General features: G+C 42.8%; 1 protein-coding gene across 11 annotated transcripts in view; it reads left to right on the top strand.

The window, feature by feature from the left end:
• AFDN (afadin, adherens junction formation factor) overlaps positions 1–25,346 on the top strand; it is a 137,251-nt gene that overhangs the window by 67,523 nt on the left and 44,382 nt on the right. For 6 of the 11 annotated variants that reach the window (XM_055309919.1, XM_055309918.1, XM_055309916.1 and 3 more), the window contains 12 exons: positions 1,040–1,134; positions 2,230–2,492; positions 8,022–8,091; positions 11,917–12,035; positions 15,985–16,046; positions 16,169–16,374; positions 18,304–18,324; positions 19,058–19,203; positions 19,490–19,584; positions 20,012–20,277; positions 21,587–21,730; positions 23,194–23,392. In XM_055309919.1, coding sequence (XP_055165894.1) covers positions 1,040–1,134; positions 2,230–2,492; positions 8,022–8,091; positions 11,917–12,035; positions 15,985–16,046; positions 16,169–16,374; positions 18,304–18,324; positions 19,058–19,203; positions 19,490–19,584; positions 20,012–20,277; positions 21,587–21,730; positions 23,194–23,392 — 1,686 coding nt within the window. The remainder of the gene's footprint in view (positions 1–1,039; positions 1,135–2,229; positions 2,493–8,021; positions 8,092–11,916; positions 12,036–15,984; positions 16,047–16,168; positions 16,375–18,303; positions 18,325–19,057; positions 19,204–19,489; positions 19,585–20,011; positions 20,278–21,586; positions 21,731–23,193; positions 23,393–25,346) is intronic. The other 5 variants (XM_055309922.1, XM_055309923.1, XM_055309920.1 and 2 more) reach the window with 1 other exon arrangement.

Below are 25,346 nucleotides of genomic sequence, written 5' to 3' on the forward strand. Positions count from 1 at the left end.
CTCTACATGGCCCCCTTAAGGACTCTGCACAGTGGATGGCGCACACCAGGTTGGCTGTCATGGCTGGGAGATGCTATCATGATTCACTGATTCTGTGAGGCTTGTTTCCTAGTATGTTAACAGCTCTGAAATCAGAATAAATCTTTGATTGACAGCCTGTGTTAGGTTGAATATAGTAGGTGAGAAGTGAATGAACATCAGGGTGTAAATGGACCAGATGTCTTGGCACTGGTTCTTTTTCCTTCTCCGCACACCAACCCCATCATAGGAATTCATGCACAGGGAAGTCAAATAATGGTAGCAGTTCACAGAGGTATTAAAAAAAAACAACACATTGTCCCTTTCTGTCCCTCCCTCCCTACACACACACACACACACACACACACACACACACACACACACACACACACTCTCCACTCCACAAAGCTAAGCACTTTTAATGGTAGTTGTTACTGGAACTTAATGTCAGGAATGGGCATTGGAATCCCTTGAGGAGATTATGTGTGTGGGCCCCACCACTAGAGATCTTGGTCTGAAGGTCTGGATGGGCTGGGAAGTTGTGCATTTAAAATCTCCATCAGCGATGCAGCTGTGCCTTGTCAGTCCATCCATACAGTGCCCTGTGCTATATATATAGGTGGCAGGTTTGCTCTGAAAGGAAGGTCTATTTTTGCTAATCTTTATCTGCTTAATAGAATTGCTCTTCAGAGCCATTAACAAAAATCCAGGGCTGCATGGTGGAGAAATTTCTTTTTATGTGATAAGAAGAATGAATGTTGGTTATGGATGTTGATGTTAGCCCCTTAAATTGTATTAAACAGAAGCTGACGTGTCTGTGTCTTAATTTGAATTTTCTATATTCAGTTAGTTAAATTGCATGATTTAAGTTTGGAGGACTCTTTGAAATGAAACCCTGAGAATTGAGAACTGTTATATCATTTCTAAGATAAGCTTTTGTTCGCTTGCTTTGTTGGTTTGTTCAAATAACGTGATGAGAACATCAGACTTGGCAAATGAAGCTCTGTTCTTCTCTCCGCAGATGGCTCTGACTCCAGAGATAAGCCCAAGCTTTACCGCCTTCAGTTGAGCGTTACTGAGGTTGGGACGGAAAAGTTTGATGAGAACTCCATCCAGGTGCGCAGGCGTGCTGTAGCTCTCACGCATTTTGTAGTTCTTACATTTGGGTAGGTGAGGGCACCCGGTACAGGGCCTGCCACACAGTAGCAAGTGCAGGAATGGACAAAAATACCCACCATTTGCTTCAACGTGGATGGAGCTGGAGGGTATCATGCTGAATGAAAGTCTGCATTTTAATATAAATAATGTGTACTTTGGGCCGCTTTCCTTTTCTTCAGCATGAACAGAGCAGTCTGTGAAATTATGTCCACTCTCCACCTTGGAAACTTGGCCTGGTTGTGGGGTTCTTCCGAGACTTGGCTTTTCTCCAGAAGGTGGTGATAACTCCATGGGTCTTTTTCAGGGATGGAGGAGGTAGCCTGCCACCGGGTCTGATGCCCGTAGCAGTGGGCATTCCCTGAACTGTAGTCACAGTGTTAGCCAATGTGGTTCTCAGGTATTTTGTTAAAACAGCATAGCATGTTCTTTAAAGGAGGAAGGCCAGGTTCATTACCTGACCCATCTCAGCTCACTTCGGCAAACCGCCCTTCCCCTGTGCTGTCATATCCCAGCTATGAATGATGGGTCAGGTTGTTCAGTGTCATTTTTCGTTCTGGCATCCCTTCTTTCAGCACAGCAGTAAAATGCATAAATAGAATTTGTGATCCTAATGATCTATACAGATTTATTCTTGACTATCTCATAAATGTTTAAGATGACCATGTACTTTTCGATTCAAACTTGCAGGGTGTCTTAAGTTACTGGATGCCAAACATAATGTGTTCAATTACTTTGACACTATTTTGATAGTGTTTGTTTTTATACTGTAGGAGGAGAATCCACTTAAGAAGTATCAGAAAGCCAGTTTATCTTATATTTATATAATAAAAGAAGAACTCACTGTTTTGAAATTCTGGCTTCTTTGCTTTTACGAAAGCTCCACACCCAGTATGGAGCCCAGTCCAGGGCTTGAACTCATGAGCTTGAGATCAAGACCCAAGCTGAGATGAGGAGTCAGTCAGCTCCTTAACCAGCGGAGCCTCCCAGGCGCCCCTAAGATTGTTTTTCAATACTGTGTCCTTTATGATGGAAGATTCTTTGATTTTATTTTAGCTGTTCGGATCAGGAATTCAGCCCCACCACTGCGACCTCACAAACATGGATGGAGTTGTCACTGTAACGCCGAGAAGCATGGATGCTGAGACTTACGTGGAAGGACAGCGCATCTCGGAGACAACCATGCTACAGAGCGGGATGAAAGTGCAGTTTGGGGCATCACACGTGTTCAAGTTTGTGGATCCCAGCCAGGACCATGCTCTGGCAAAGCGATCTGTGGATGGAAGCCTGACCGCCAAGGGTCCCAGACATAAGCCTGGGTAATTGCTCTAAGAGTTTACGGTGGTTCGATGATGTGTAGCAGAGTCTGAATTAGGCATACGTTACAGGTGGTTTCATTTTTAGGAATTCACGGTGGGGTTCGTTGTTCTTGTTGATCTGGGTTGGTTGCAGAGGGAAGAAGAAGAAACTTCCAGGTCTTGACTTCATCGCAAAATTGGCAGTTGTAGCTGGTTTTTAAATTGGTTTCAAATCTTGTTTTTTTAGCCAATAGTTTATTCTTTTATGAGGAACTGTGGTATATTATGGAACAATCCCATGTAGCTAAATTTTTGTTGAGGGTTTTTTTTTCCTGTTAGTAGTAATGAGACACGCTGAGCTCTTTAAGGAATTTAGAATATTTTAGCTCCACCTAGCGCCTTTGTGAGGACTGGCAGTGTGTGTGACCTGGGAAAACATTGATGGGGGAGGGAGTAGGACTTCCTTTATGGTAAGGGTGATTATTATTGTTTTTTATTTTATTTTTTAATTTTATTTATGAGAGAGAGAGAGGCAGAGACACAGACAGAGGGAGAAACAGGCTCCATGCTGGGAGCCCAATGTTGGTCTCCAGGATCATGCCTGGGCTGAAGGTGGCGCTAAACTGGTGAGCCACCTGGGCTGCCCAATAATATGCTGCGTGGCTCCATTATCACCCATCTTGCAGGCTGCTGGGGCATAGTCTTGGGGCAACAGCTCCCATGGCCTTTCCTGCAGGCTCTTGAAGGGTCCACAGAGTCTGCTAAGTAGAAGCCCTCTGCCCCAAGCCCTGCGGATGCCACATGTGGGTGGTCTTCAGGCTGCTGCCTGTCCCACTGTTCTGTGGTGTGACCTCACTTTCATTAGCCTCCCAGAACTGATACTCTGGGGCAGGCAAAAATTTGCAGTTTCTTCCTTTGGTCTTTTGACAGTTTCCCGGCATTGTAAACTCTGCCTCGATCCTTCCTGGTGGGTTATTAGTTCATTCCGTGTCCATCTTGAATCCTGGCCCAGGAAGAGGATAGAAGGCAGCTAGTACAAGGAATACTTAATATCCTTCTGTAGGATGATACTTTATGGATCATCACACACGGTCCGGTGGGCAACAGGGGATGTGGGAAATGTCACGGGCTGGGTGAGACCTTCTGTTCCCGGCCGCTCACCTCCAGCTCACCTCCAGCTCCATGGTTTGGCCAAGGACCCGTCCCTTGGTTCCCAAGGAACACTGTCATGGGCCTTGACTTCTCAAGAAAACCCGTTTCTGTCTGACTTTCAGCTTTAAACAGAATGTGTATCTAAACTCATCCTTCCGCTTTGTGTCTGGGAGGACTGTGTGTTTTATATTCCGTTCTTAAGGTTGTATTTACTTACCAGCCATGTCCACATTTCCTGCCCCTCGTTGTGACCTCTGTGGCCCCTTTGCTTCAGCCAACAGTCCTATTCAGATGTTTTCCATTCTGACCCTTCTCTATTCTTCAGGCCCATGTCTCTCTTTCAGCACCAGACGGGACAGGGTGAGGGGTATCTGTCTGAGAGTCTTACGTGCCACTTAGCTGTATGATGTTCGGTCAAAGAAATCGGTTCCTTCTGGCCTGGTGCGTGTTTTCAGCGATGCCTATGGTTATTCCCAATCATGCTTCATTCCTGATTCCTAAATCAGATTTATTTTGATGGTAGGGGTTGCTGTGCCTATCAGACTTTGCCTGTCCCATCACTACAGCCGTCCAGTTCTGCTCGGCGAGGTCGCTCCCTAGTTGTCTCGCCATAATCACACCTGCTTTGGAGGCTCCAGGTGTCTTTTCTCATAGTCTCTGGCCAAAAGCAGAATCTTATTAAGAACATAGTTTTCTTTTACAGGAGTGTGCGATGAAATTTTAGGTTTATTATTGTTAACATCTTTTCCCTATAAATCTAGTAAAAACTGTGTAGTGGTTGAATATGCCAGTACTTACATGTACATACATAAATTAGAACTTTCTTTTCTTTTTTTTTTTTAAATGCTGATTTTGTTCTGTCATCAGACTGTTACACACATGTCTAGGTAGATAATCCATGGGTGTTTTTCACAGCTGTGTTTGTGATATGTTATATATATATATATTTTTTTAAATGATCACCATAGTAAGTCCAGTTACTATCCATCACCATACATTGGTACATTTTTTTTCTTGTGATGAAAACTTGCAAGATTAACTCTCTTAGCAACTTTCAGATATGCAATACAGTATTATTAACTGTAGTTTCCATGCCATACATCACATCCCCATGACTTCTATTTATTCTATAACTGGAATTTTTTACCTTTTGACCCACTTTACCCACTTGCTACCCCTGCCTTTGGCAACGACGAATCTGTTCTGTGTGTCTATGAGCTTAGATTTCTTTTTTTTTTTTAGATTCTACATATGAGATAATATAGTACTTGCCTTTCTCTGTCTGGCTTATTTCACTGAGCACATTGCTCTCCAGGTCCATCCACGCTGTGTAAATGGTAAACTTCCCTTCTTTCTTATGGCTGAAATACTCCATTTTATATATATGTGTATGTATGTTTATGTATATATATAGTTTTTTATGTAATTTTTATATAAAAATATATATATAACACTCCGTAACTAATATATATATTTTTGATGGAGTCCTTAGGGTTTTCTATAGGTAATACCATGTTATCTGCAAATAGTGACAGATTTATTTCTACCTTTCCAATGTGGATGCCTCTTATTTCTTTCTCTTGCCCAATTGCTCTGTTAGCTCATCCAGTACCATGTTGGATAAAAATGAGAATGGGCATCCTTGTCTTGCTCCTCCCGATCTTAGAAGAAAGCCTTCAGCTCGTCATCATTGAGTATGATGTGGCTGTGGCCATGTCACATATGGCATTCATTTCGTTGAGATACATTCCCTCTATACTTGCTTTGTTGAGAGTTCTTACCATAATTGGATATTGGATTTTGTCAAATGCTTTCTCTGCATCTGTTGAGTTGATCCTGTGATCTTCATCTTTTCTTTTGTTAATATGGTACATCACATTGACTGATGGGTAGATGTTGAACCATCCTTGCATCCCTGGAATAAATCCCACTTGATCATGGTGTGTGATCCCTTTAATGTAATGTTGAATTCGGTTTGCTAATATTTTGTTGAAGATTTTTGTGTGTATGTTCTTCAGGGATATTAGCCTGTAATTCTCTTTTCTGGTGCCCTTGTCTGGTTTTGGTATCAGAGTAATGCTGGTCTCGTAAAAATAGTTTGTAAAAGATCCCTCCTCTTCTAGTTTTTGGAGACTTTGAGAAGGATTGGTAACCATTCTTCTTTGAACATTTGGTGGAAGTCACCAGTAAAGCCATCTGGTCCTGGACTTGTAGTTTGTTGGGAGGATTAATCTGTCTATTCAGATTCTCTATCTCATCATGGTTCAGTCCAGATAGTTTGTGTGTTTCTAGGACTTCATCTGTTTTTTCTAGGTTGTCCAGTTTGTTGGCAAACTGTTGTTTATAGTGGTCTTATATGTGGTTTTATTTTTGGTTATCAGTTGTAAAGTCTTCTCTTTTCTTTTTTTTTTTTTTTTTTGTCTTCTCTTTTCATTTCTGATTTCATTTCCTTCCCTCTAGTAACTTTGGGCTTTGTTTGTTCTTCTTTTCCTAGTTACTTGAGGGATATATGATGCATGTATTCTTTTTTTTTTTTATGCATGTATTCTTAATTGCAGGTTTCACGGTCAGTGTCTTCAAGCCTTAGTAATGGTGTATGTATGAGCAAAGTAGCACAATTTGATGTTGATGGTCAGTATGGGACTTCTGTTGATACATTCAGTGCTCTCCTTCATCTCTTCATGTATGTATACATCTAGCCTGCGTTCTTGGAGCACAAGTGTCAAATGTCACAGTGCTCTGAGCTGAGGTGGCCAAGACATGGTTCTTATCCTCAGTTGTCATTCTTAGATAATGTCCTCAGAGTCTTGAATGAGATCATTTTGTAAGCATTTATCTATCTATAGAGTGCAGTATAAATGTGTCCATGTTAAACTTTAAGGTCTTATTAACTCTGGGGGAACAATAACAAGCTTTGCATGGTATTGAGTAAATTTGTTATTTTACAAGTGGAGTCAAGAAGGCTTATCAGGTTATATTTGTGTACATCAACAGCATAGAGTTGGGGTAGGTGCGGTGCATGTGTAGCTTTGATAGATGACAGGGAGGTGAACTATCTTTTCATTATTAGAGACAGAATGACTAAAGTAAATTTCCCATTCTAACCATTAGAGACCAGGAGAACAGTTTCTATGTTGTGTTACTATCTTGGTGACAGGATCGCTGACAAAGTATGGAGCCTCAGGAAAAGCTGCTACTTTCTCAACTTCCTGTTGAAAGTGGTATCGGGACACCTGGGTGGCTCAGCGGTTGAGCAACTGCCTTTATCTCAGGGCGTGATCCCTGGTTCGGAGATTGAGTCCCACATCAGGCTCCCTGCATGGAGCCTGCTTCTCTCTCTGCCTATGTCTGCCTTTCTCTCTCTCTCATGAATAAATAAATAAATCTTTTTTTTTTAAAGTGTTGTATTATTTTGCATTACAAGATGATTTTATTTTCATAGTGATGACATAGAAGTGGAATTTGTACCTGGTTTTCTAATTTGAAAAACAATTTTGAACTTTTATATCACTTGTGGCTTCATCCTATAGATTGGGCTTAAGTACAAGTTTAAAGTTACCACAGTGCTGTGAAATTAGAGCGTTGTCTTTAAATAAGAAAAAGATTGTCATTTTCTTTTTATTATCTTGGGCAGAAGCCCAGGGAATTTAAGCACTAACCCATCCTGTTGGTTTCCAGGTGTTTTAGGGCTTTTTTTTTCCCCCTTTTTTGGGGGTCTCTCCCTTGGACTAGGATTAATGGGTGGTATTTACCCTCATTGTGCCAAAGAACCATAGCTTGTTTCAAGTTATTGACTCTTTAAAATGAGGTTTTGTTTATATTCTGAATTTTTCATAATGATGTGTTTAAAAGTTTGGTATTTTTAGATATTCTAAAAAAATTGTTTAAAATAAGGTAACTCTTAATCTGATTACTAACATTATATAAAAATTCCCCATTTCTTTATCATAACTTAAGTAGTGGTATCCATGAGCTTTTAAAAAAATCATCAGATTGATTTGTGAGGATGGCAGCTCAGGTCCTGTGCCTTACCCTCCTGTGGACACGGTTGCCTTCCCTATGTCAGTGTGTGGGTTCTGGCACCATAGACATATGCCCTTCGTTTGTGTGCCATTATGTGATGAAGTGGCTTGCTTTTTCCTTTTATGGTTTTTTCAATTTATTGTTATTAAAATATAGTCTTAAAAATATCCTGAGAATATTCAGGATTTAGCAGTAAGAAAAATGTAAACGTTTTAACAGCTTTTTAATACTCTAACATTATATGCTGTGAAAATAAAGTGATTTCTTAAAGATCTTTAAATTGGGATATTTAGCTCTTTTCTGTTATTGAGAAAAAGGATGTCTTCTCATTTGAGAGTTATTAATTCTATGTATTTCTTTTTTTTATCCTGAAAGAATTGTTCAAGAGACAACATTTGATTTAGGAGGAGATGTTCACAGTGGAACAGCATTACCAACAAGTAAGGTAGGTCATTTATGTGGCCTGACAGGGCTGTTTGTGTAGAGTTATAGGACACTCTGGATGCACTATTGCTCCTACGCTCGTAGAACTAGTGTGAGCACAGACCTCACAGTGGTCTCTAACTGAGGAGTGTCCTAATTGGTGCTGCTGTGTCTCATAGTGGTAATGTAGCAGGGCCGAGGCCGGGGATGGGTGTGCTCTCTCCAGGCAGTGTATCCTAGGTTCATCCTCTGTTGAAGCAGCTCTTCTGGGTCTGGCGACCTCTGAAGATAGCAGACTTTGCTCTCATCCACCTGCCAGCTTTCTTTTTCAGGCACTTTGCTTCCACAGTTCTCTGTTATCTTGCATCATCCGGGAACCTATGTCCTCATTTTGGTTATCTATTGTTCAATAGCAAACCACCCCAGAACTTAGTGGACTAAAATAAAATAGCACCTGTTTTATTTACTAACTGTTGTGCATTGTGGTTTGGACTGGCCAGGGCTGTTGGCTTGTTGGACTTGCTGGTGGTCACTGGTGTTGCTGCATCGGCTTCCGGTGTGTTGGGTCATGGCCCAGCCGGCCTCCCTGTCCCCCTGTCCTCTCCCTGAGGGCAGCCAGATGTTTCGGGGCCTCACAGAATCAGGGAGTTGACAGGCCTTCTTAGGCTTGGGCCAGAGCTGGCACCCAGATTCAATTCCTTCACCTTCCACTGCCTAAAGCCAGATAACGGGCTTGGTGCAGATTCAGAAAAGGGGCTACTCCAGGTGCGGCCTGCCAAGGAGCCATCCCCACCGGCTCAGCACCTCCTGCTCTTAAACACCTGTGCCAGTCCTCCAACCATTGCCTCCAGTGTTCTGCTGCTCTTCATCACGCGTTTTCTTGAGGAATCCCTCTGTGGTCCACCTCTTATTGTTCCATCATCTTCCCTTGAGTCCCACATCCTCATTGGGACGGTGCTTGTCACCAGCTCTGCTCACACCCAGATAGCCTAGTCCACTGCCTGAGCGAGGTCCACACCACTGACCTGGGGCATGTTTTTATTTCCACTGCCGGGTGTCACTCTCCCGACCTCTTCCCCCCTTGGTGTTCCTCCTCGTGCTCATCTAGGGGTGGCACCTCCTCCCCCCTTCCTCCACTGGACTCCTCCCATTGCTTTCTGACCTGGGCACCTTCCCTCCTGTGTATGCGTATTCCTGGGGATCTTGTGCAGTCAGGGAGTAAAAACATATCTTTATGTTCATGACTCTCCACTCTATCTTTGGCCCTGACCTCTGCAGACCTCACAGGCTTGCTGGATGTAGCTGTGGTGGTGTCTGACATGTATTTCAAGTGGAATGTAGCTAAGACAGACTAGATTTTCTTTCTCAAACATCTTTCTTTCTTTCCCTGATCCTTTCCCATCTTAGTAAATGGCATCCTCATCCACAGTGTTGTCCCCACAGAGGTTGGTCACTGCTTATCCTGGTTCCTTCCTTCTCTCAGCCTCTCCATTCCGTCGTTGGCAAGTTCCATTTGCTCTTCGTCTGGAATAGTCTGCAGGTGCCTGCCTTACTCCATCGCTGCTGTGAGTGGCCTGCCATAGGCAGGAGATCTGCATGGCTCGGACTTGGCAGCCTTTCCTCTGCTGCCCTGGCTTGTCACTCTTCTCCCAGCAGATACCCTGATGTTTTGAAAATATAAATTCGATCCTGTGACTGCCCTGTTTTCACAGCCCTTCATCCCACATATCACACACTCTTCCCTTTGGCTCGCACCACTCCCTCTGACCTGGCTCACCTTTCCCCTTGGCTTAGCCAGCACCAGCCACATTGGTATCTGTTCACTGACCGTACACCTCTCTCCCATCGGAAGGGTGGGGCATGTTTGCTCTTCTTTGAATGTTCTTCCCACTGGTTTTCATGCAGCAGCCCCTTCCCAGTGAGACCTCAATTCACACATCAGCTCCTTGAAGAAATCTTCCCTGACCCCCCAAGCATAATTATACCTTATTTTAAATTATTTGTGCCAGCCTGTATTGCTATCTGATACTTATCTTGTGTGCTGACTGGAAGGTGAGCTGTGTGCAAGCAGGGATCTCACTTGACGCATTCACTGCTGTGCTGCGTGTGCTCAGAACATGCCCAGGGCATGGAAGAGCTGCAGTAAAGAGCTGTTGAGTGACTGCATGAGCACATGCTCTTGGAACCAAATGTGACTTTCTTCACAAAAAGCTGAGTTTCTTAGGAGCACCCGGGTGACTCCATCAGTTGGGTATACAGCCCTGATTTCAGCTCAGGTCATGATCTTGGGGACACGGGGTTCAGCCCCTTGTCGGGCTTCATGCTTAGCAGGGCATCTTCTAGGGGATTCTCTCCCCCTCTCTCCTTCTGTCCCTCCTCCCATGCATGCTGCTCACTCTCTTTTTCATGCTCTCTTTCTAAAACAAAGAAATAGAATCTTTAAAAAAAATTTAGTTTCTTATAGAAGTGTAAACCAGTATTGAGAAAAGTATATAGTCAAAACAGAAAACTTGGTAAATTAAGAAAAAAACATAGAGAAATGAAAAGCATTCACCTGCAGTTTATAGCTGGCTATTGGTAACATCTTCATGGATCCTTTTCTGAACTCTTTATGTTGCAGGTGTGTTCATTCGTACACTTTCAATTAAATATCTGTGTGCACTTGCACGCACACACTTTCCTTTAGCCTTTGGTTATGATTTTGTAAATGTTTTAGTCAAAAATAGGCTAAAATTATTTTGTTTGTAATATGTAAGCTTATAAACATAACCTAGTTTATCCATTGCCTTTTTATTGTTCACTTATAACAATTTTTTGTAGTCTGTTGCCATCCATTGACCAAGCATTTTTATTTCTGTAAATGTGTTTATGGAAGTAATCACTGCGTGTGAAAAAATATATATATTTACAAGCATGCTTGTCAGGACACCCTGTCCTGGTGAACATTTTAAGCAATGTAATCAAAGATTAGTTCAATGAACTTTGGTGAACAGACAACAAAATGTTACACAGCCATTACAGTTCCATAACATAAAAATATTGTGAGATGTTTACAACACAGAGTATTTTTTTACAGGGTAGGTTGTATAACGTCATTTATGGAAAATAAGAAAAACTAAAAAATATAGCCAGGAGTTACTATCTGGTTGGTAAGACAAGAATGATTTCTATTATCAAGCTCAATTTCTACAATAAACAAATAAAATGAGAAATTTTACATAAAATTTTTGCTTCAGTGATTTTCTTTGTATAATTTTATTGATTCTGTTCTAATTATTTTCTTACTGATATAGGTAGCTTATCCATTTTGTCTGCCCTAGGTTGGTTAGGGATGTGCCCTGCTTGGAAGAGCTTACATGTACTGCCCTGGGCTGCTATAAATGTGTTTTTTCTCTGTTGATTAAGGGCAAGAAATAAACCAGTTTCTGTACCAAATTCTTCACTGGGTGTTGAGCTGTGATGAGCAGATATTTAACTCCTTAAGTAAAACAAAGACCTTGACTTTTCCTATTAGACATACTGTCTCAGCTCTCTCCTGGTTTAAAAGAACTTTTTGGAGTAGTCGCTGTTGTTACTGTACTGTGTACAGAACCCTGGTGTATATGTACCACTTTTCCCTGGCTGTTTTATTATTCTTTGAATGATGGTGTGTTTGGGGCATTCCACTGTGGGCATGACATCCTCCGTGTTGCTGCGCCTTCTTCTGGTCTGTGCTCCTCCTCTGCATCCCTCTCCTGCCGTCCCCTGCCTAGCAGCCTTGCACCAGAGCCTCACCTGCCACAGGAAGTGTACGCTTGGTTGGTTTGCATGGTGTGTTTAAACGCTCTGTGTTTTCCCCTTGGCTTAGAGCACCACTCGGCTGGACGGCGACAGGGTATTGTCTGCCTCCAGCACAGCGGAGCGAGGGATGGTGAAGCCGATGATGAGAGTAGAGCAGCAGCAGGACTACCGCAGGCAAGAAAACAGGTAGGATATACTGCTTTTCTGAATTACAGAAGATGTGAAAGTATTCCTGGAAAGGGCTTGGGATAAAGATTATTGACTCTATTGACGTTTAGCTGACATTTTTAGGATGTTAGTGGTATTTGAAAGATTATTTTCTGTTAATGTTACTGAGCTGAAGAAAGAACGCTTCGTGAGTGGTTGTCCTCCTGTACCACGGTGTCCTCCACCCAGCTGACACGGGGGGACTTCCAGTTAAAAATGTCTCTATTTTAAATGTGCTATTCTGTAAAACACGGAGAGAGGAGGTTTTTCTAGGTTTTTAATATTTGATAATTTTTATGTTTAGTTTATGTAAAATTAATCATTTCACACATTTGTATACAAAATCCTCACGTATTTAAATATACAAAGCCAAACATGACCAAGGCAGCATTTTTAGAATTTACGGAGTGCCATGTTACGGGGTCGTACACCCTGCGGAAGTGGGGGGGGGGGTCTCTTATCTCCTTTGCCATTGTTCTTGCCTAAGTTTTTTGAACAGAGATCTTCTGCCTTTTGTGATTTCCTTTTCTTATGATTTTTAAGTACACGTTACCTTAATGAGAATTCTACTTATTGCTTAAAAATGTTGCAAAGTAATGTCAGTGCCTCACACATTGAAATAACAGGTGATGAGCTCCAGATCCTGATAAGCTTCATCCGCAGCGTGATGTGGTTCAGGTGCTTCTCCAGCAGGGCTCTGAACCCACTCAGACGGTCGTAGGGAAATACGAGTACTGAATCACACACTCTCTGTCAGCAGTGGAACCGGGAGTGCTCGTCTTTTGGTGCTCTTCAGATATTTGATGAAGCCATTCTAACTGTTCCCTTTCAGATCCAGTAACTGAGACAGGTAACTGGCCCAAGGTCACTTATCAATTTGGTGACAGGCAGCTGATGTATTTCTTTAATTTTCTGTCTTCCAGTAGAGGGCGCTGTGGATTACAAGTTTTTAATATCGTTCATCACAGTAATTCAATTTGTAGATTTATATGGGAATATCAGATTTTTTTTTAAAGATTTTATTTATTTATTTATTCATGAGAGACCCACCGAGAGAGAGAGGCAGAGATACAGGCTGAGGGAGAAGCAGGCTGCATACAAGGAACCCGATGTGGGACTCGAACCTGGGAATCCAGGATCACGCCCTGAACCAGAGGCAGGCGCCCAACTGCTGAGCCACTCAGGCGTCCCGTGGGAATCTCAGATTTTTACCCTGTTTTTATCTTGCGCTTTTGGTTATTATTCAAGATTTTTGTTGGCTAGGTGAATTTTTTCAGATGTAATAATAAGTCTACTTTCTCTGTCCGTACTTGTTTTTGGTGGTATGTTCTAGAATAAGATATTCTAAATGGTAAACTGGTATCAAAAGAGAGTGCCTCTGTTAAAAGGTGATTGAGAGGAAGGTATCATAGCTCTTAAACAAGTGAATAAATCAAGAAATGGGGGAGATGAAAGAAGCTGATTAGGGTAATTCTTTTAGGACAAGCAAAATTAATGAGTATATAAATAGTTGATAACTAATGTAGTATGTTAGTACAGGGTCAGGTAGCCATCCAATGGTTCACTGTATGTTAGAATTGACTGTATCCTGTGAATGAAGATTGTACTAAAGGTGTTACTGGAATTGTAGCAATGTCCTACCTTCTTGATACTATAGCAGTGATAGCAACAGATGGTTGTTCTGTTTCAGTCTGTGTTTCTCACGTAGACATTGTGGGTATAAGCAGTGCTTAATTCGTTTATTCATAAAAATCAAAGTTGTTTTAATAGACATGTTTAAAATACTGATTTAAGTCAAGGAAAACAATCGTTTTTAGTAATGGAGTACCTTAAGTTATCACTTGATACATTTTTTTTTTTTTGGTGAGATTTTAATGTCCTTATTTTTCCAGATGTGTTAAATAGATGAAACAGACGATTGGTATGGTTCATCCAGTTTATTCCATAGATACTAAATTGAAAATAACTGCTTATCTGCAATTTTAGATGTCTATAAATACAGCAGTTAAGAGAGATATGTTTACATAATTGGACATTTAAATTCTATTGTTTATAAGAGCCTTTTTATACCTAAATTGTTAAATCCAAATTATTCAATCATTGACTAAGAGACATTGAAGCCTATAATTTGATGAGAAGACTTTTGTTTTTCCTTCTGGCAGTTACAACAGCTTGAGGTGCCTTGCTGTGTTTCTCCTTGCTACTCAGTCACTGCCTGGGGAGGTGGACTGGTGGGAGGGAGCATCACTGCTGGGGACCAGTGACTGGTCTGTGGCCATGATGGGCTCTTCTCCCTCTCATCTCCTTTCTTGAACAAGTTGTTATAGGAGCCAGCTTAGGGAGTGAGCGGTTGTCCCAGTGACTCCAAACACAAAGGTTTGGCAGATTCACCACCATTTGTCCAGAATCAGTAGACCTCAGTGTTCCTGTTGAAAATGACGGTCATTTCAATCACAAACACATTCAGAAACACTAACGGAGGTGTTGACTGTCCCTTCCTCCAGATCTGAAGCTCTCTGTGAACACTGAGCTCTGTGTTCCTCTGAGCTGATAATTACCTCAATAGTCGCTTTCATTCCCGTGTAAATCATCAAGGCCTCCTCTTTGCTTTCCAGTTAAGTTTGTGGGAAGGCACAACACGTGTTTCTTTACTTTTGCTGTCAGTTTTGATTTTCTTAATCTTTTTGAGGACAGATTTTTGGAAAACTTTTCCTGGTCCTCTGTTAGAGCTGAACTAAAATGGTAAAGATTTAAACTCTTAAGGAACCTAATCACTTGCCAATTTGTTAGGAGTGAGGGGTGACTTACATATATTTTATATATAAAGCATAGCTAGTAGCAAACTCAGAGTGATGATTAAATCGCTTGAAATTCTAAGCACCTGTCTACATGAAGGAGTAGTTCAGCTGAACACCATCCATCGATAATAGTATAAATCCAAGGTAAGGAGATCTACACTGGATTTATAATTCTTTATCCTGCGCGTTTTAGAAATCCCATGCTTTACTAAAGGCTTCAGCTGTTGTTTGACCATAGTATACAACACAGGATCGTATTTTATGTTGTACCCTGGTGGACACATACCTACATATGTATATGTTTGTAGCTGAGAGAAGAATTTCACCGAACAGTGAACCTTTGTCCTACCAGTGAGAGCAGGGTGATCCACTATTTGGAGAACTCTTTGATAGAAACAGAAACATACCTAATGTTTGAAGTACTTTTGATCCAGAATACCTGAATATATATAAACATGAGGACAGTGCTAATTCTTAGAAGTGTTCCAAATCATAGTTGCTCTTGGTTTGTATTTCTCAGCAGCACCTTATTTTTGTAGAGTCAGGCTAAATAATGAATTGATATGACTTTGGGAAAAATTGTGAGTAGGATGTCTTCTTTTTAAAGCGTGCTTCCCTGTGAGCATCACAAAATGCTAATATGGAGTGAGTGATCATCTGCTCTGAGCTTCATCAGAACCCAGGGCAGGGTCTGGTTCGTAGGAACTGGTTCTCCTCCATGTATGAGCGCTAAGTGTCAGGCTCACTGTGGTTTAGTTTTTCTTGTGTGTCCTGGCAGTGGCTTTTCATTGTGACTTGAGCCATTGCCATAGCAGGTGCGTGACAGCCTGGTTGCCCTACTCTGCATGAAATCTTCATGAATAATAGAGAATTGTGGTCAGATCAGTTCTCATGATGAAAGCAGATCCTTCAAAGAACTGACCTCTGTGAAGAGTAGGGATATGCTCACCCCCAGTATGCTCATTTGAATAGTTAAATAGTTTCCACGTGAACACGAGTTACTGGGCCATGCATTATTTGTAAGAACTGTATGGAGACTGTAAAAATAGTTGCCGAAATCTGCATAGATTGTTAGTGACATTCTTAGCCACGTGACCTGATTTTAAGAGATGGCCACTTTCTTCTTCCAGAACTCAGGATGCTCCTGGGCCTGAGCTGATACTGCCTGCAAGCATTGAATTCAGGGAAAGTTGTGAGTAATTTCAGATTCCATTGTTAGTGAATTATTTCTTGTTCCATTTTCCTCCATCTGATTTTCATGGGTTTTTTTTGTTCTTTTTTTTCTTTTTCTTCTTTTTTGAAATCTTTTCACAGCTGAAGATTCATTTTTATCTGCCATTATAAACTATACTAATAGCTCTACAGTCCATTTTAAGTTGTCACCTACATATGTATTATATATGGCATGTCGGTATGTATTGTCAAGCCAGTACAGACCCGACGTCAGCCCTACAGAGCGCACTCACAAAGTGATTGCAATAGTCAACAAGATGGTGAGCATGATGGAGGGGGTGATTCAGGTAAGCCTCCGCCTGCAGAGCCAGTCAGTAAGTGTGCCTGTTGTCTGACACCAGTGAAGCCAGTTGGCTCAATGTTTCCCATTGGTTACATGTGTGACTTTACCTTAAGAGTCTTTTCTGAAATGAAAATTCTATAAATAGCATTGACAATTGCATAGCTTTACAAGTTGAAAAGAAATGTGAACTTTTTTCTATTCTTCCTACAAATGTTAGAAGTAAGGGAAGGTACTGTATGTGTAATGTAATAATGATCATGGTAAAGGTCCTTAAAATTTCCAATGGTCTCAATGTATTGAGACTTGTGGGTTTTTGCAGAATCAAAAAAAATAATAATAATTTGTTGAGGTGAATTTCACATTAACGTAAAATTAACCATTTTAGAATGACTAATTCAGTAAGCATTCCGTACATTGACACTGTTATACAGCTACCACATCTTGTTCCAGAACATTTCCATCACTCCACAGTAAAACCCCGTGCCCATTGAGCAGTCTGTCCTCATAATCCCTTCCCCCGGACCCTTGCAACCACTTTCTTAGATTTTTTTCATGGTTAGAAGGGCATTTGCTCTTTTATAGTGAGTGTATGATGTCAGTAGTAATTACCTGGGTTTTTTGGTAGCACTTTTATAGGTGTGATGGACATCATGACATTTCTCAATTATGATGAAATGTTCAGATTCTTTAATAAAACTATGTTGAAAGTTTAAGGAGGGAAGGGTATTCTCTTTGTAGAATGGTTCGTTTCTTTTTAAGTACTCTTCATCTGTGGTTGGTAAAATTGGCGTAGCAGTTTTCCAAACTCACAGATAATTTGAAGGTTTAATCTTACATCCTTAAAAGCAAATTTAAGACTTTTTTCAAAGTTTTTCTAAACCTCTTATCAGTGCTGTTATTCAGCCACGGAATTTAAACCCTAGTTATGTATCATTGTTAAGCAACATAATTAGATGATTTGGTTGTTTTTCTCCTGTGAGGATAGTTTGAGCAAACTAGTCTGTTGATTTAAAAGGCCAAATTTTTCAAGAACTGTTTCTTTTATGTGGGAGGGGTTAGCATATGAATCTAATGGGCTTATGATTCTTATACCCAAATGAGGAAACAGCCAAAAAGGATTGTCACTTTATTTGGATCCCAGTTTGTATTCCTCTTTTACTAATTTATAAAGAAACAAGGATTTCCTTTTAGTTCAGAGCCACCGTCTGTTTTCCATCGTGTTTGCATTTCTAAAGCCAGTTTCAAATTGTGAAATTCCTGTCCTCAGACTACTGTTGATAGACTTTTTCTGCCTGAATTTGAACTAGTCAATGAGATGATCATTATCGAAACAGGTCTTTTAAACTTCAGATGTAGCCTTACTTAATATGTGATTGGGGAATATTAAAGTTTTTAGGAAAGAACTGTAGCAATGAATGCTTTAATTTGTAAAAACCTACTTTCAGAAGCCAATTTACTCCGTTTTAGTACAGTTATGTCTTTTTTTTTTGTACATTTTTAAATTTTTGACTTTTATTTTTTATGGTTTCTGTTGGTCTTTACTGTCTCTTTCATCCCGTTAAACCTGGGGATAGACACTCCTCTTAACGTACCCTTAAGTAGTCAGACACATGGTGTCCTGAAAAGACCTTAAGAAGTCCTTCGCGTCTAGGCCTTCCCAAGAGATCTGTGCGTTCCTGTGTCTATTGTCCCGTCTCTTCCTAAGAGCCCTATGGGTCCCATCCCTTACCGCGCCAGCGCTCAGAACGTAGAACTGGCCCCTTCGGGCGCGCGCCTCAGGGCCAGGAATGAACATGTAATTGGGAAGTAACCAAATGTCGTACCTTCATGTCGTACCTTCATAGTAGTGTTTTGATTTTTTTGAACTATCATGATTGTTTACAAGTTTCTTTCTCTCGTTCTGCTTGATTTCCCTCCGTCTGTTTTTCTCCAGGAAGTAGACCAGGTTGATCAGGTAGGACGTGCTGCTGGGAACTGGTCCTGGCTGTGTCGGCTTAGCTGAGTTTCTCGCGCTGCTTCCATGTCAAAACACAATACCCCAGCAAGCGGACTGGACGGTTCATAACACTCATTCAGCAACTGAAACATTGCAGTACTAAATCCTTCCTTGACTGTGCAACCTTTACCAGCATTTCATAATTTCTGCTTCATGCACTTGAGTGTGGATATGAAATGACGAAAGTTCTGTTTCTCCTCTCTTGTTTATCCTTGGTTCCTATTCTTTGGATCTCATCTGAAGTTGCCTGGCCTGCACATGTGGTCGGGAGATGATGCGATAGATCAGTACTTGATACCGAGTTGCTCGGCGTCCGAGCCAGCGGCCCGCGTATCAGGGTGGCTGTGGGTAACCGTGGATAGACGCGTGTGTACTTCACAGATTACCAGATAATGCACGATCTCCAATTGGGCGTCGGAGGGTTTGGAATCTCTGTTTTCTACACTGATGCCATACGTGGTGGCTGACTGGATCCATGTGTCCATACATGAATCCTAAGAAGACGTTGTCAGTTCCATTGCTGTGAACGTATCCAAATTCCTTTGCAAATATCTGGTATCTGTGGTAAATACCCTGGTGACAGTGGGAAGGCACTGGTCTATCTCCAGCAGCTTTTCAAGAGCATTCCTTTTTTATTTGCATTCTTTTTGTTTGTCTTGGGGTTGCTTATGGGAATGTGTTCTGTCTACAGAAACAGAAGAATATTGCAGGGGCCCTTGCCTTCTGGATGGCCAATGCATCTGAGCTGCTCAACTTCATTAAGCAGGACCGAGATCTTAGTCGAATTACACTGGACGCCCAGGACGTTTTAGCACACTTGGTTCAGATGGCGTTTAAGTAAGGATCACGTTCTTGGAGATTACTCTATTCTGTAGAGATTTTCTTTAAAGGTTTTTATTTACCCTGATCAAAGATGAGTACCAAGAAGCATAACTATTTGCCAAATGGGTTGATTTAACAAATTGAATTTATTGAGCCATGTTTCAAGAATCCTGAGAGTAAGACTGTTGTATTGTAAATGGAAAATATTTCTAAATAGTATGAACTATTTCACTTGTGATGTCATGTCTGCTGATAGCGGTGCGTCTTGCTGACGTTATTAAAAGTGCTTACATATTTTCAGATATCTGGTTCATTGTCTTCAATCAGAACTGAATAATTACATGCCAGCCTTCCTGGATGACCCCGAGGAGAACAGCCTACAAAGACCAAAAATAGGTCAGGAGGCTCTTTTTCTCCTCCTACTCTCCCTCTCTCCTCCTCACCCTCTCTCTCCACTCTCCTTCTTCTCTCCTTCCTGTTTAACTTCATTTTAATATTTAATATGCATAAGGAGGAGATCATTTCAAAATAAATGAGATAACCTATTGGATTGGGCATTCTTTAATAAATAGTAACTACCATCTGTTTTGTTTTAAGAATAGCTCTGGTTCTGGTGTGTTGTCATGCCTTTTCGGAAAATCTCCTGGGGCGAGCTGCGCTATGCGTAGTTCACTCCTGTGTGTGGTTTCAGACCTCACCACTGTCTCCTGTCTGGAGAGACTGGGATCTCAGGAGTGACTGAGTAGGCCTGACCATAACTGCCGTTTTCTGAATTCACCATTCGTTCAAAAGACTCTTGCTTTCATCCCGCGTCTCTGAACAGATGATGTTTTGCACACGCTCACGGGAGCCATGTCTTTGCTGCGGCGCTGCAGAGTCAATGCTGCCCTGACCATCCAGCTCTTCTCTCAGCTCTTCCACTTTATCAACATGTGGCTCTTCAACAGATTGGTGACCGACCCTGAGTCGGGACTGTGCTCCCACTACTGGGGGGCGATTATTCGCCAGCAGCTGGGACACGTGGAAGCTTGGGCAGAGAAGCAGGGGCTGGAGCTGGCAGCGGACTGTCACCTCAGCAGGATCGTGCAGGTGGGCTGTGCCGATTCTCCCCTCTGCACGGTTCATGGGCTTTGTTACCAGTGCCTCTAACCCTGTCGTGGGTCAGAATGTGGGTTCATCAGGAGAACATCAGTACTCCCTCTGGGGTTTCCCATGTGTATGGGGAAAGTAATGATGGTGTGTTGGTATGCCTGGTCGCCGTGACCGTTCACCAGCTCAAGGCTTAAACGACAGACACTGTCTCACAGTTCAGGAAGCCAGAAGGCCAAGGCCAAAGTGGGGGAAGGGGGGTTCTCTGCCTCTATTTTCACAGGGCGGTCTCCCTGTGCGCACGTGTCTCCCCACACGTCCACTGTTTATACAATACAAGTCCTGTTAGACCTGCTGTCCTTGCTTCCGTCAGGACCCTTTCTCCAAGGAAGGTCGCATTCTGGGGTACACGGGGTTAGGGCTTCAGTGTATGAATTTTAGGGAGCACAGTTCAACCATAACAAGTGGTAAACAGTAGAATAAATATCCTGAGTGGGTGTATTTTGTGAATCTCCATACTGGATGGATGGATTCCAGTTTCAAACTGGATAATAATTTGCTCTTTAGCCTACGGAGCCAGGTGACCACAAAGCAGAAACCTGTAGTGGATGCACAGAAGAGAAGGGGCGAAGCACTCAGTGGTCCTCACATCCCAGAGGACGGTAGCAGGAGATGGAGAAGGGGGCAGAGGAGTGTCACAGCTGCATGCTAAGAGCTTGGCCAGTTCTCCGGGTGTCCCTGCGGAGCCCTGGACTAGAGATGGGTTTTACAATAAAGGAAGTGAGGGTCAGAAGCCTCAAAAGCTACTGTGGGTTTTTGTGATTATTATTACAGTATATAATTTTGTGGGGGCTTTTTCAGTTTCTTAATCTCTTTTAAAGTTAGTATAGAAAGAGGGCACTTCCTCCTCCTTGGATCGCATTAGCTGACTGTAAAAAGTCATTCCAACGAAACTTTCCTTAGACCCCAGTAATTGGTGATCGAATGGCCTTGTAAATGTTTACAGTTACTGAGAGAATTCTTTTAAATGATTTATGAACATAAGTAATTGAATTTCATTTACATTTTATATTTTTAGTAAAATATAAGTATGTACATATTTTAATAAAATTAAGAGGCCGTCTGTAAACCTTTACTAGACAACGGGTTTTCAGTTCAATTCCATGTGAATGGAAGTGTGTTTCCCTAAAAAAGATTCTGGATTTCAAAATCAAATGAGCAAGTTATTACAGTTTTAAGTGTTACATTAAGGGAAATGCTTATAAAACACTTTTGAATCTTATCTCCTGTTATTTATTCTTTTAAACAGGCAACCACTTTGCTTACAATGGATAAATACGCACCTGATGACATTCCAAATATAAACAGTACCTGCTTTAAGTTAAATTCACTGCAACTTCAAGCCTTGTTACAGAATTACCACTGTGCACCTGATGAGCCTTTTATTCCCACGGTGAGTGAATGACAGCACATTAGCCACACAGCGTGAGACATGTTTGCATAGGGAAATTTAATTTAAAAAAGCAGTTGGGGGGGAGCGTTTATAATAATTACTTTATTTCTTTAATAAAGTTACTTAATCATCTTGTAAGATCGTATTTTGTTGGTATTTGAGTTAGGGTTTAGTACAAGAAGTAGAAAATACACAGCATTTTAAATAGAAAAGGATTGAATTCAGGGAATTAGGTTCTTGGAAAATCATTGGAAGGACTGGGGGAGAGGAAGTTAAGAAGTCAGTCACCCTGGTGCGACTTGAGAGTCAGAGGCCCAAGAGCTCTTGCTACAGCCATAGGCATCCTTGTATTGCAGGCACGGAGTGTCCCCTCACATCCACCTCACGTCCTCTTATGCTGCCAACAGCATGCTGCGCAGCAAGAGGGCCTCTCCAACCCACGCAGAGGCATCAGACTGCTAGGAATCAAGGTTTGGCATTCATGCCTCTCAAGAGGAGGAGTAGAGGGTGAGCAGCCTGCCCACAATGTGTACTACAGCTCCTATTCACAGAGTGAGAAAGGCTGCAAGCACTTGTCACAGGGGGATAAAAGCTGCTCTAGGCTGGAGACCTGATAAGGGAAGATCATCAAGGGGATAGGGCAACTTCTAGTATTAACTTTATGCCAACAAAGGAGGTGTACAGAGTCACCCAGGATCAGAAATCCGCAAACGCTGACCGACACAACAGTGTATCTATCGATGGTCCTGTCACAGTGGCGCTGAGGGGTGAATTTGCACTGCAGATGAAATGCACTGCGCCATCTGCACAAAAGTCAGATACAGAGAGATGCAATCGGCTTCCATCAGTGTGGGTTTCAAGAGCAGGCACGTGGGATCTGTGGCGGTAGAGCCCAGGAAGCTGACCTTGGGACGAGAGACAGGGTAGTGAGGCGCTGCTTCTCCCCCATGAGGCTGCCGTTCCTGGAACTGCTGGGGAGAGTTGAGGTGCTGTGTTCACATCATCAGGCTGTACAGGTCAGGTTGGTGAATTTTCCCCTGGATTGGCTGAGAATAGATTCTTTTGTCCTGATTGTTTTACATTTAACGTTGTGTGAGCTTTTTCTGTCATTAAAAATTCTACAAAAATAGGATTATTAGCAACTAGATGTTAGAAAATTGCACAGGAAAAAAAAAGGACTACCATTGAAAAGGGAAAACCATTTTGTTGTGACTGAATAATTTCTCTTTTAAAGCTGAAGAGGACTTGAGATTAATTATTACTCTCTTGAGATTATTAATTATTATTAGTACAACAGTATCTACTTCTCTGATCCATTGATTTGCAAGCTGGTTTTAAACATACTGAGAAATGTGTTCTCCCTCTGTGGCCCTTGCGTGCGTGTGTGGCCTCACTGCACACGAGGAAGTCTGTGTGCCAGATAGCGTGTTTATGATGTCCGTGTACTCTTGTACTCTGACCAGGACCTGATAGAGAATGTGGTGGCTGTGGCTGAAAACACGGCTGACGAGCTCGCGCGCAGTGATGGCCGGGAGGTGCAGCTGGAAGAGGACCCCGATCTGCAGTTGCCTTTTCTTTTGCCAGAAGACGGCTATTCTTGTGATGTTGTCAGGAACATTCCAAATGGTTTACAAGAATTTTTAGACCCTTTGTGCCAGAGAGGTGAGTATCATTTACTGTACGTAGAGTCTACGCTATGACCCGGGTTAAAGTGAGCGTTTTAGCAGTTCTGTGTGTTTGTGGGGCAGTGCGCTTGGGTCGAGCCCACACCGTGTGCTTCTGGAGAAAGCAGTGTTCCAGGATCTGGACATAAGCGTGTGACGGGGAGGCGGGGGCAGTCAGATATCCAGCCACAAAGTTCTTGTGGATGTGCTATGACCCTTCCATGGGTACTTGCTGCGCTCACCAGCTGTCACAGCCACAGTTCTGCCCAGGCTCATAGGAGTTGCTCCCCACTTTGTTCTTTGGGAGCCTGGTGGCTTGGCTCATCTGCTAGAACTGTATTGTCACCGTGTGTTGCTACCAGCAGAGCTGTCAGGAGGATCAGACCGTCTTAGTTCCAACCCCCACTCTGACTCCTGTGACGTGCCTTCTACAAAATGGGCAGGTGGATAGCGTGTACCTCCTGGGATCGTTGTGAGGCTCGGGCACGCAGCCTATGGAGCCCTTAACACCTCTGGCACAGAGCTGGTCTATGAGTCGGCACTGCTGCCACTGTCACCTACTGCATGCTTGTGGGCCAGACTCCAGCTCATCGTGTCTAAGGGCAGCCAGCTTTCTCTGGTTTGATCCTGTGTCTCTTTACATATTATTGTTGGCTATGTGTTGATAAAAATGCCACACTTCTAGGGTACCCAGGGGTGCTCAGTTGGTTAAGCATCCGGTTCTTGGTTTTGGCTCAGGTTGTGCTCTCAGGTGGTGGGATGAGCCCTATGTCAGGCTCTGCACTCAGTGGGGAATCTGCTTGAGATTCTCTCTCTCTCTCTCTCTCTCTCTCTCTTTCTCTCTCTCTCTCATCTCTGTCATTCCCCTCCACATACAACACTTCCATCTGAAGCATAAACTTTTAAATTAGATCACATTTCAGTCCCAGTCTGCTACTTGTTTGTAACGTTGAGCTCAGATGAATAGAAAAATAGATTCAAAATTCAGGAGTTAGTTTAAACAAAAATAATAATTGCAAAGTTAAGGTTTTGTGTTCGTCTATATAAATTTAGTCAGCGTGGTTTTTAATTTCAATGGCTATTGCACATGCTACAATAAAGAGATTTCTTCAGAATTCTCATTTTATGAAGGCTGCTCCTCGTAATGAAAGGATAAGGTGTTTGGATGTCCACTAGCAGGTGTGGCCGCAGCCCTGCCAGGAGTGCTGCCTCTTGTGAGCAGTCAGTGCTGTCCTCAGAGTGGGCCAGGACTCCTGTCAGGGCCACCCTCCATCCCAGCAGAGTGTGCCTCCTGCTGCCCCACCACCGCACTGAGCCCGGGGATATGGGTCGCCGTGTGGGTTCCACTTAACACACCCCCGGACCCGCTGCCATCAGCCATGTGTTCCCGGCACCTCACACACACACACCCATGGATGGGCTACTGTAGCAGCACTCCCTTCCTGCCCCCCGAGGTCCCAGGTGGCAGGTGCCCAAGGCTGCGCCCCTCTGCTGGCTCTCCTGCCCCAGCTTGGCCCCTCGCCCCCAGGATGCAGGCAGGCTGGCAGCCTCATCCCGCTGCTCCATGTGCCCCCTAGCATTCATCTCCTTAAGTCCCCATCATGTAGCCCTTTGTCTGCAAGACCTCCGCCTCCTTCTGACGCTTAAGCCACTTGTCCCACAAGTGATTCTGTGTTCTTTGGGGATGTTTTTCTGACATCACTTGAAGCGCACGTCTGTGTTTTCTCTGGGGTTGAGCTGGAGTCCTGGCAGGCGGGCGGGCTTCCCCTTCTCAGCACCTAGCATGGGGCTGCTGGGCATCGAGTGCTCAGCAGCGGCACTTTGCACTGATGGCTTATGAACGAACACACGGGAAGGCTCACTTACTGGCATTTCTCAGATACGTGTGTGTGATTTGTGGTGTGTACACAGCTGTCGGTTTTGTGATGCGTGCCGTAGCAGAGATGCTTGCC

Source organism: Nyctereutes procyonoides, unplaced genomic scaffold, assembly GCF_905146905.1.
Source record: "Nyctereutes procyonoides isolate TBG_1078 unplaced genomic scaffold, NYPRO_anot_genome, whole genome shotgun sequence".
NCBI lineage: Eukaryota > Metazoa > Chordata > Mammalia > Carnivora > Canidae > Nyctereutes > Nyctereutes procyonoides.